We start from the raw sequence: 12311 nt of genomic DNA, 5'->3' as shown, positions 1-12311 counted from the left end.
CAGGGGCTGCCAGGCTGGCTAGTGCAGTGCCAGCACACGGAAGCGCAGCGGGAGCTGAGTGCTAATTCCGGCTTTGATAACCTATGTGCGCATTTAACTTACACTTGTTGGAAAAGACTCTGATGCTGGGAGGGATTGGGGGCAGGAGGAGAAGGGGACGACAGAGGATGAGATGACTGGATGGCATCACTGACTCAACGGACGTGAGTCTGAGTGAACTCTGGGAGTTGATGATGGACAGGGAGGCCTGGCGTGCTGCGGTTCATGGGGTCGCAAAGAGTCGGACACGACTGAGCGACTGAACTGAACTGAACTGTAAATCCGACATGGACTGACAGGACCGCCCACCACCAGATCCCTGTGCAGTCTGGGAACAGCTCCAGGAGGTCTGGGTCTGGCAGCAGGCACTGGTTAGCTGGCCTGGTTTGGAGGTGACACTCTGGTCCTGACCACAGTGTGGACTCAACTCCTTGGGGCAGATGGAAGGGCGCCCCGAGGGCAGAAGGCCTGTCTCCAGGGGCAGCCCGCTGCCCAGAGCTGCAGCGAGGGAGGGGAGGCTGCCCCGCGTCTGCAGCGTGGTCCTCCCTGTCACCTGCCCACGGCTTCGCATCCCCTCTTTCCACTCCAATCAGACCTCATGCGTGGACAGCTGACTGATGGCGTCCAAAGAGCAGGCTAATATCTCGTCTCTACAGCTGCTCAGAAGAGCTCCATTGGCTTATTGATTCTATACTGTCCATTTCCTAGGCTGGAGCACGATTTTAAAATGCCTTTCAAGCTAAATGAGATAAACTGAAGTGAAAAATAACGGTTTTCACGAGGGATCCAAGTCGCATAATACTTTTCAGTGTAGGTCATGCACATTATGCTTCTTAAAGCTTTTATTCGTTAGGGATCTTCATTAGAAATGTGGGTGAATAAAGTTTTATTTATTCACTGCTTTGAGAACGTTTCTACTTGACATTTTAGGTTTGTGGTTTACCTATGTTTGGGGACTACAGAAGAGAATAGTCATACCCCACCCAGACAAGAGCTGCTTTGAAATCAGTAGTTTTCAGACTGAGACAGACAAGAGTACACTAACCAACTGCCTCTCTCGCTCTGCGTGTCTGTACGTGTATCACACACATGCACACGTGCATATGTACACACACCGCTTGGGGACTTTCCAAACTAGTTGGTTGAACTTTAACACCCTGATCCAGTAGAACAAGACTGCTGCTGATGCTGTAAACTCCGGGGTGCAGAGAAGTCTGAAGATTTTGGTCCTGCTGTTTGACAGACAGGTTTGATGTGGCTGTTCCTAGGAGTATGATTGGGAGGAACTTGGGGGTGCGGGAACCCCCTTCTCTTCAAGCGTATTCCATCCGTATCAGACAGAAAAGACCTCTCAGGAACACTACCACTTTCTATAGAAACCTAAGATGAAACTCACCAGTCTTCATTATCTGAAAACTTGAGTTCTTGCTTTCAACTCCAATCTTTAAATCCTCCTTCTTGGCTTATGGCTTCTAATTCTGCCCTTTGTGAAGAACTATTATGTACAAATTTTCAAGCACACGCTCCTCTTCCACACTATACTATGTTCTGGGGGCAAAGAATGGTGCCTGTTTAGGTTTTGGTTCCCACAGAGCCCCGTGCGCTTCTGTGTGCACAGAAAACTCACCCCACGTTTTGAGCTGAGCTGTCACTGAGCTCTGAGTCTTTAAGGTGACTCAGCCTTGATGGACACAGCATGTTTGCTAGCCTCACCTCGGAGCTTGGCCTCAGGATCATAGAAGGGCTCGAGTTTGTGCCTGGGAGCCCAGTTTCTTGCAAAAACTACCTGAATCAGTTGCTACACAGCCACTCTGGACCGCTCACCTGTCTCCAGCTTCAGTCCATACGGCACCTGCGTTAGGCTTCGCAAGCAGGCAGTGAGGTGAGCAAAGGGCTGGTATTATCATCCTGACCTTTGGACGCCAGACTGAACTCCAGGGAGAGAGAGACACGTGCCTAGAGTGTCAGGACGTGCCTTCCCACCTTGCTCCACATCCCGCCAGGCTAGCAGGTGGAATAAAAATTAAATTAGGACACAGAGGGCAGGAGGAGGAGGGGACGACAGTGGATGAGATGGCTGGATGGCATCACCAACTCAGTGGACACAAGTCTGGGTGAACTCCGGGAGTTGGTGATGGACAGGGAGGCCTGGCGTGCTGCGGTTCATGGGGTCGCAAAGAGTCGGACACGACTGAGCGACTGAACTGAACTGAACTGAAGACAAAGACGGAACCTGGTCATCCCTCCAAGTAGACTTTAAAAACAGATCAAGTAAAGACATGTTAGATCTACTCTCTTACATCGACCATTTCTCATTATTATGTAAAAAGATTTTTCCCATACTTTATGCATGTTGCTGGCAACTCAAACGTACATGACTTCACTTTGTTAGCAAATTTTCTGGTTTGTATTGAAGCATCTGAAAATTCATGAAATATAAGATATAATTATATGTTCTAATTCTGTAAAATTAGCTTGAAAGGAGAAAGTTAACTTTTATTACAGACAGATATCTAGAAATGTCTAATTCTGCCCTCACTCATTTCTAAGTGGTAGAGCCATACGCTTTGCCATATTTGAATACTAAACTTCCTAAAATGACATGTTCATGGATGAAGGGAGAGATTAATTTTTAAGATAAAAAGTTATCATATTCTTTCTCCCAACTGTGAATAGTTGAGACCTTGCCTTCTAAACACATCTTGGTTTCCACGCTGATCTCAGAACGCTTTTTTCTGCTGACTGCGGGAGAAAGCTGGTGGGCTAATTCTGATGTTCACAGTCTGTCTGCGTTCCAACTCACTTCCCTCATCAGGGCCGTTTCCTGGGAAGGATGTGAGAGGGTACTTGGCTAATCAGTGCGAACTCCACGCCAAGAGGGAGGTTCAGGGGCCACAGCGGGAGACCCTCGCCTCCTCATCTGTCCTCGTCTTCGGGAAGCTCAAGCCTGCGTGTGCCTGTGTGCTCAGTTGCTAGGTCGGGGCTGATTCTCTGTGACCCACGGACTGTAGCTGGCCAGGCTCCTCTGTCCATGGGCTGCGCCAGGCGAGGAGACTGGAGTGGGTTGACGTTTGCTCCTCCAAGGGATCTTCCTGACCAGGGATCGAACCCAGGTCTCCTGCATCTCCCGCATCGCAGGCGGATTCTTTACCGTCGCCACCTGGGAAGCCCCAAACTCAAGCCCACTGACTACAAGTTGTCACGACGTTTTAATTATGTGACTCCCAGTACATTACCCTGCATGAAAGAAAAAAAATACCCTGGAAACCGGGCAATTTAAAACGTTGTTTCTGTGAGGGTGGGCTTTGTCTTGAATTCCCTTCAAAGACAGATGCGTGTCTGCTGAGCAGCTGGAGGATGTTGGGGATGGCTTGCGGGGGTGGGCAGTGCACACAGAGCCCAGAGTCAGAACAGGACCGGCGCTGACCACCCCCTGAGAAGGGGCCCCTGGTGGGAGAAGGGGTGAGGGGTGCCGCCTGACGCCAGCTCACCGGGCTCTGCTCTGCACGGACCACCACCCCGGCACCCAGCTCATCCCCCTGCCCAGAGCAGCCCGCGTATGCGTACACCCTCGGCGTGATGACCCACACTCCCTTCCAGCCACTCAATTCCTCTCAGATGTGAACTTCCGGGCATGCATACACGTCTTTGGCTGATTCATACACAGAACATGAAGCCAGGAAATCTCTAGAAAAGGAAGGTGTTTGCAATTTCACTTCATTTGACCCAATTGGGCAAATCAACTGTTCTCAAAGTTGAACTGTCAAGACAGCCCCAGATTCAAGTAAAGGGTAAGCAAAGAAAGGATTTACATATTTATAAATGTATTTCAGAAACAAAGTATATTAAGAAACTAAGTGTTAAAGATGGCAGAGGACGTGAGGGTCTTCTCTAGTCTGGACAGTACATTCCCATATTCTTCCTCATGGAATTTCCTTTCTTGTCAGTAGGCAGATACAATATATACCCCCAAGGAGACACAGACGCACATGCTTATTTTCTACACACATATATGTGTGTATCTATTATTTAAAGATGTGTTCTTTTTAGTGGGCTATACTATGAAAATAGACCGTGACTTACCAGGCATTAAATGACCACTGAATCTGTATTTCTCAAATTATGAGACTTTGAAAAGGTACTAACTACACCATGCACAAAATCTGCTATTATAATCTACAACCCCTGGATAATCATTTTCTTAACTTTAGGATAACAAGGGAACTTTAATCTGATAATTACAGACTTAAACACCATATGCATTTTGAAAATAAAATTCTTCATGCAAAAGTCCAGCCTATGGTAGGTCGACTGGACAAAATAGAATTTTGGTTAATTAGTTATGAATCTAACGTAATCTGAAATGAATTACTCAGATAGCCTTTCCTGTTGTTGAAACAGGCAAAAAGTGATGTAAAGAACATAAGTTCTGAAGAAAGAGAAACCACCAACAGAATCCAAGCACACACCTGCCTCCTACGGAAAACAATCCAGTGTTTCTGAGCCTCAGTGTCTGTCTCATCAGTGCACCCACAGGGAAGCAGTTTCCACCCCGCCCGTCTTCTTACACAGCCACGGCGAAGCTCAAGCACAGCACGCATGTCACTGCACTCGCTGGAAACGCACATTATTAGTGATATTTTGGTTCCTGTGTGACTGCACTGCCGGAGGAGTCTCAGAACTAAAACAAACACCTCATTTGCAAGTTATAACAGTTCTTCTGTAATCAGTGGTGCCTATGTAATAATTTGGTGGTTTGTATACATTTGTTTTCTCTATAACAAAACCTCTCAGTAAACTCCACATTTCAATTTATAATAGAGGTGGGGAAAGAAAACAGCATCCTTTTGGTAGAAACAGCCTGAGGTTTTACATCCCCGGTGAGGCCGAGGGCAGCTCGGCTTCATCCCTGCAGCTCCCAAGCAGCCCTGGCCCCTCTGGCGGGGGCCCTCGCTGGTGTGGACGGGCCTCCTGAGCAGCCCCATGGTGCCCCCCAGTCCTCTTGGCCCCACACGCTGCCTGCCTTGCCACCTCCTCTCTTAACCACTGGCCACTGTCCGCGCTGTTGGCTCAGGAACAGGCTAGGCCCCCCTCAGAGAAGATCCGCTGACGGCCGGCGATGCAACAGTCACCAAGAGTGCCCACCAGGACAGGCAACAGCACCTTCGAGACGCTGACCCAGCGCTCCGGTCACCAGACACCAGAGGCACTTTGCCCAGGTTTTCAGAAACGCCCAGTCTCTGCCGATACACGGAGGGGAGGAACGCACGCTCTGTGGGGGTGCCCTGCAATCACACCGAGCTTCCCACATTACAGACGTGGCCGTGGGGGCAGAACTCACACTGGCTGGTGGTGATCCTGGCAGCAAACTCAGCTATCAAGTAAAACAAAATGCACGTGGGGAGGACGGAAAAACAGGAGCAGGCGGGCACACGCCTTTCAAAGCCTGCCTGTCCTAAGTGGCCACAGCTAGGAGTCTGATCACGTGAAAGACACGGTTCATCAGCCCGGCTATGTCTCCTGGGGTCTAACCTTCCTGAAAATTCCTGGCCCTGGGGTTAGGGAATTCCTGCTGTTCAGTCCACTTGGCAGGTGTTCATGGGGGTAGACGGGGTCTTGGAATGCCTGTTCACAGGCTCCTGCAGTGGAGACTTCTCTCCAGGATAGAGAAGCTCTGTGGAACGTTCTCCAGGAACCAGGCCTCGGAAGTGGGCTCTTCTTAGGAGGGATGCATTTGTTTGACTTAGAAATCAGGCGAGCCTGTGACGCCCCCAGCCCAGAGCTTAGTGTAAATCAGAACCTTGGTGCTAGGTCCGTCAAATGGGCCATCTTTGAGGTATTGACTCTTTGGGACGTAGGATTTGATGAAAGCCTGTCCAAGAGGGAGTAACTGACTACACTTTACTGTCAAACTATTTGGTCACACTGACATACTTGTCGTTTAACAGAAGAGGTAGCCCAGTGATCCACAGGATGGGCAGCCTGGCTGAACCTCTCATTAGTAGCTCTAGTTGATTCCTTTCAAGTTCATGTAATCAATGATTCTAATTGGGGCTCAGCTGGGGAATCCAGAGCTGAGCATGAATTCTGACACCAGGAGCTGGCAGGCAATCATTTATCCTTCTGCTGGGCCTTTTCTTTCTGGAACCAACTTCCTTACATGCCTCTGCCATGGACTCGATGTTTGCAGAACACTGACTGGGTGCTGGGTGCCAGGTGACGGCGCGTGCTCAGACGCTATAACCATGCAATTGCTTCATGAACCTTGTTTACGCCCACTTGACTTTTCCTAGAAAACTCTCTCTAGCTTTGCTTTCTCACTTTTTAAAGCAATTCTAAGTGTTCAAGTCCGAGCAAACAAACCCAATACAGTCACAAGCTGAAGCCTATTGTTTCAATAAGGCTCTGTTCACTTCTGCAAAATATGTTACTTTGCATTTTTAAAAGTAGATTATTTAAACTGTAGCCCTAAGTAAGCTAAAATTGTCAGTCTAATTCTGGCAGACGGAGGGCAGAATCTACACTCTGATTAAGACACTTGGATAAATGAGGCTCCCGTGTGTGCACATGTCTCCCACCCTCATCCATCAAGCACCCAAACTTTTGCAGCTTCAGATGTTCATGTCTACTGCTTTCGAAACACAGAGAGACAGTAGGGAAGAGCAGTATTTTACACCATCTTCATACGAAGCCGTGGTTAAGCTGCAAATCATGAATCAGCCTCAACAATGGATGGTTTCGCCCAGAACAGTACACATTGAATACAGCGTCCAGAAATGATTTTCCAAATTGGTCAGATCTCCAACTTTCCCATTCCACAGTTTTATTACCCAGAGCTGCTGTTTTTAATTCTCAGCATGGAAGTTCCATCTTCTCACCAATGACAGCACAGTCTGCTCAGCAGAGCGCGGTGTCTGCAGGTGGGGGTGCCCTCATGCTGATGCCCAGGCTGCCTCTGCACCACGAGACAAGGAGAATAAGCTGGGGAGACGCTGCTTCAATCCATGAGGTTCGTGTGTGTGTGTGTGTGTGTGTGTGTGTGTGTGTGTGTACAGGTACCTGTAGGTATGCCTGCATTATCCATGTAAATGTGTCTAATGGTTTTCATAAGTTCCTTTCATAAGGACCTAACTCATGACAGCAATCGAGGATTCTTTCACAAAAGTCAGGTTTCCTGGAACTAACCCGTATGACCTGTGAAGGAGGAATGTTGATTTGTGTCCACACCGAGGGTTAGCCATAACCTGCCCACATCGACAGGACCTGAAAATCTCCCTCCACTGACGGACACCACTGTCCTTCGTGTCGGAAAATTAGCGCTTCTCCAAATTCAGATTCTCGAAGAGATTTGACCCCAAGGAAGAAGCATAAGGGGGAACAAAAAGATTTCTTTCACTTTTTAAAGCGGTTTGCCATTTCTCTGAGGCAAACTCCAGGGCAGTAAGGACTAGAACTAGACTCTTCAGAAGCCTCCTGCTTCTCTCTAGAAAAGAGACAACTTCTGAGAAAGGACTGGCGTTTGAACTCTGGTCTTTCTGAGTCTGACACTAACAGAAAGCTGGATGTAAAAGCAAAGCCATCTGAAATTTATGGCTCCAAAGATGCCACCGCCCGGCACAGAGGGCTTCTGACCTGTCCGTCTCACCAGATTAGAAACACAGTTCTCCCACACGGAAGCAGACGACGGGTTAATCCATCACTTCACAGAGTTGTGTTCCTCCCCGACCCCTGCCCGATGGTCACTAACACAAAGCCTCGGCAGATGCAGGACAAAGCCTGCTTCACCAGCTCGTGCGCAGGGGTCACACCGAGCTTCCAGGTCCCGTGGAGGCCCGCGGCTGGGCCACGTCCACCCCACCACCCCCGGCGTGGCTCAGCACAGGACCTCTCGGGGGGAGCACCTGGGGAAACGCAGACTGAGCTTTCTGGATGAAAGCGGCCAAGCTAAACAAACGAGCACACCACAGACGTTTCAGCAAATTCAGGGATGACCACTCTGAATAACGACTTGACTGAAACGGCACCTAAGGTCTAAGGGGTGCTTGACAGACTTCTCTACACGGAGAGTGAGAGTCAGGCAGCCCGCTGTGCCTGCAGCGCTGCCCAGCCACCTGAGCCCAGGGCCCACAGAGGGTTACCGTTGTCCTCGTCGTCCTCGTCCTCCTCCTCGTCCTCCTCGTCCTCGTCCTCCTCCTCCTCCTCGCGGTCCTCCTCGTCCTCGTCCTCCTCGTCCATCTCCTCCTCGTCCTCGCGGTCCCCGTCCTCGTCCTCCTCCTCATCCTCCCTCTGCTCCTCGTCCTCGTCCGACTCGTCCTCCTCGTCCTCGTCCTCCTCCTTCTCATCTGCGTCCTCCGAGCCGTCGCTATCGTAACACTCGTCCACCGACGAGCTGTCTGCCTTCACCGTGAACGGTTTCCGCTTGGGAGCAGGCTCTTGGGGCTGTTTGTCTTGCGTTTTTCTTTTTTTAGCCAAGGGACAACCGTACACACTGTTAAAAAGACAGAGAGAGAGAAGACCTGAGTTACTGTCGCTGAGGGTTGGGGCTTCGGGAGTCGTGGTTGGAGAGGCTGAGGTTCAGCACAAGTGCAGAGAGGGTGCGTGCACACGGGCTGTCACACGTGTGCAGCACCTGTGCACGGAGCAGCGACACACAGAAACCCAGCGGGCGAGGGTCTCCTCTCTCAGACGTCAGCACCATCCCTGTGATCGCCCGGGGACCCTCGCAGCGTCCCCAACATTACGAAGCACGTGCGCATCACCCCGTAACTGACAACACGAGTTTACTGTCTCTCCAAATACACCCGAGTGCACCCGAGTGTAACACACATTCTGAAAGTGAAAGCCGCTCAGGCATGTCGGATTCTTTTCAACCCCGTGGACTGCAGCCCATGGTGTTCTCCAGGCCAGAATACTGGAGTGGGTAGACTATCCCTCCTCCGGAGGATCTTCCCAACCAAGGATCGAACCCAGGTATCCCGCGTTGCAGGCAGATTCTTTACCAGCTGAGCCACAACGGAAGCCCATGCATTTAGAAATAAGAATTAGTTCTGCACGTTGCATTAATACATATACATTATTGTGAAATATGAAAATATATATGTTGTGGAAAAGCTCTGGATATATTTGGATTTGAATATTCTCAAGATAACACTGTATGTGTAGACAGAATGACCACTTTGAGAACACAGACCATAACATTTATCGATGAGAACAAGTTTCAAAGTCTACAGAGGTTGTCAGCCCTGCCCCGGCACTGCAGACAGCACTCGGCTTATCTAGCATCCAGCACTGATCATGCTGAAATTGCCCAAACTTGGGTGAGACCCTTAGGATAGGCATTCATGACATTTCCTTGGAAAAAAAAATTCTCCAAAGTGCTAAATATAGTCCTTTTCTTCCTGGAAACCCTGTGTGTGTGTGTGTGTGTGTGTGTGTGTGTGTGTGTGTATGTATACTACAAGGAATGAGGAGAAGACTTACAGGGAAACTGCTGTGGGTGATTATTCCATGTGTCTAGAATGAGGAGTGTGACCCCCACTAATAGCTGAACACTGTGGCAGGGGATTCCCACAGACCATGATCAGCTTACTTTTGGGCCCAGGAATTCATTCAGTCATAACCCACCCAGTGCATCATTTTCTTGGCAGCCCCCTCTGTGCTGGCCTGTGCTGGCAGCAGACTCAGAGGTCAAGGGCGAAGATCCACCTTTCAGGTCACTTTTGGTCCGACAGGACTCGGCCCTGGCGGGAATTCTGCTTCAGGAGCTCTGATCACTGTTTGCCACGGTGCACCCAGCACCTGGGGGCAGGGGCACCCGAGGGCAGGGGCACCCGGGGGCAGGGGCACCCGAGGGCAGGGGCACTTATCAAGAGGTTGTCGAGTGACTAGACGGGCCTGGAGGGCCACACACAGGAGACGGGCCTGGAGGGCCACACACAGGTGCCCGGGGGTGAGCACGGGGATCTGAGAGCTGAGTGGGGTCGGAGCAGCCTGCGGGCTGCTCAGGGACTCGGGGTTGAGTGCAGCAAACAGGAGCTACTGAGTTCTCTCATGTAATCAGCAGCGTGATCACGGCTGCATGTGGGAAGGTGACGCAGGCTCGGTGGGGAGGACATGGTGGGCAGGAGGGATGCGATGGGAGAAGGCAGCAGAGCCTCCCCGTGAGCCCAGTGTGATGGGCCTTCTGCCTTTTGACTGTTCTCATCTCTTAAAAACACAACAGTCAACCCCAGGATAATATTTATTGGAATCAGAGAAGCTGAAGGAAACACATACTGGTCTAGAGAGTGTTGCTAATAGGAAATAAACAGCTATCTGAGATTTCTCTTATGGGAATATTTACATGGATTTGGGGAGAAGCTGTGTCGATAATCTGGGACAGACATTCCATTGCATGAATGGCCACATCCTCTTGGCTTCCATCCCTGACAACTGGTCAGGTCCAGTTTCCATTCCAACCCACGTCTTCCAGATGCGGTCCTGGATTTCAGTGGACTTGTTGATGTATTCACTCTGTGTTTATCTGAATAAGTCAGTGAGTGTAGCAATAAGGAGTCTTGTCCTTCTGGGCTCTGTTGGTGAACTTGTGGCTCACGAGGACTACTGTTACCTCCCCAAATCTCCTCTCTCTTGTCTCTGTCCATCAACAAGTTGTTGGGTGTTGATAGTTTGTTGCTGAACCACGAAAGATGCTGGGATTCTTGGCCTCTGGAGGAGAATTCAATCCAGGACCAGAGATGAGCCCGATCGCTCAGAGCTTTTGTGTAATAAAGTTTTATTAAAGTATAAAAGAGATAGAGAAAGCTTCTGACATAGACATCAGAAGGGGGCAGAGAGATCAAGGCTCGTCTCTGGCCCTGGATTGAACTTTTCTCCTCCGGAGGCCAAGAATCCTGGCATCTTTCATGGTTCAGCAACAATCTTTCAGTGCGTCTGCCCTGCATCAAAGTTACATGCACCCCAGGTGTTCACCGGAACAACCAGCCAACATGCTGTCACCCTCAGGTTCATTCTGATGCAGGCAAATGATGGGAAACCAGCTAACCTTGATGTTACTCAGAATGGCCCACCTCCACTGGGCAATGGGAAGGTCTGCTGATGGTGTGAACCCAGCATGACGGTGTGATCTCCGCACACCGGTGTGAACCCAGAATGATGGTGTGAACCAGCACACTGGTGTGGACCCAGCATGCTGGTGTGAACACAGCACAATGGTGTGATCTCAGTACACCAGTGTGAACCCAGCACGATGGTGTGATCTCAGTATGCCGGTGTGAACCCAGCACACCGGTGTGAAGCCAGCACGCCAGTGTGAACCCAGCACAATGGTGTGATCTCAGTACACTGGTGTGAACCAAGCATGACGGTGTCAACCCAGCACACCAGTGTGAACCCAGCAAGACTGGACTTCTTGCTGGTTCTCCCCTCTGCTACCCCAAACCCGCAGAGGCTCAGACCTGAGATGGTGGGATTGTAAAGTTCAGAGCATGGGAATGAGACTGCCTTCTCTTTTTACCTGGATTGGCTTTATTTCTTTCTCCTGCATTTTGTAAACCATCTGGATTCATTTTTTCCAACTTTCTGGAATTAGTTGGCCTCAAGCTTCCAGTGTCTTCTGCCAGTTTAACATGGTTTGATGCTCAGTTTTTTTTTCTTTATAGCTACTAATGTAAACTATAAATAAAATTATGCTCCACCTACAAACAAAATCAGGCTGTGAGTTCCTGATATCGATTTTAGACATGACAATCAAGCCCCCAGGCCAGATTTTACTTTACTTGTGTCAAACAACTCCTGGATTAAGTGAAAGTGTTAGTCGCTCAGTTGTGTCCAACTTTTGTGACCCATGGACTGTAGCCTGCCAGACTCCTCTGTCCATGGGATTCTTCAGGCAAGAATACTGGAGTGAGTTGCCATTTCCTTCTCCAGGGGATCTTCCCGACCCAGGGATGGAACGTGCATTCTCTGCATTGCAGGCAGCCTTTACTGTCTGAGCCACGAGGGAAGCCCAGACGCTGTGGCTGCATGGGCCAGGATGAAGACCCCTCTGTGATCAGCAGACACCTTCTGATCGACGATACCCAGTGGTCTGAAATATTTCCAAGTGAAGACTTTGGAGGAAACCCTGGGACACGCACAGGGGAGCATGGTGCCTCCTATGCCAGCACGTGGACCCCGTGTCTGCTGAGGGGCGGGGCAGGACAGGACACGCCCAGCTGGGGAAGCACGATGTCTGCTTCTCTCTCACCTGTGGCGGCTGTGGTCCAAGAGCT

At 50.0% G+C, this 12311-nt stretch overlaps 1 protein-coding gene across 24 annotated transcripts in view; it reads right to left on the bottom strand.

The window, feature by feature from the left end:
* The window catches only part of MYT1L (myelin transcription factor 1 like), a 398154-nt gene that overhangs the window by 102550 nt on the left and 283293 nt on the right, over positions 1–12311 (bottom strand). For all 24 annotated transcript variants that reach the window (XM_070795423.1, XM_070795424.1, XM_070795422.1 and 21 more), the window contains one exon: positions 8178–8527. In XM_070795423.1, coding sequence (XP_070651524.1) covers positions 8178–8527 — 350 coding nt within the window. The remainder of the gene's footprint in view (positions 1–8177; positions 8528–12311) is intronic.

This window comes from Bos indicus, chromosome 8 (assembly GCF_029378745.1).
Source record: "Bos indicus isolate NIAB-ARS_2022 breed Sahiwal x Tharparkar chromosome 8, NIAB-ARS_B.indTharparkar_mat_pri_1.0, whole genome shotgun sequence".
Classification (NCBI taxonomy): domain Eukaryota; kingdom Metazoa; phylum Chordata; class Mammalia; order Artiodactyla; family Bovidae; genus Bos; species Bos indicus.
The sequence above is the reverse complement of the archived record's forward strand: the minus strand, read 5'-3'. Positions and strand labels throughout refer to the sequence as shown.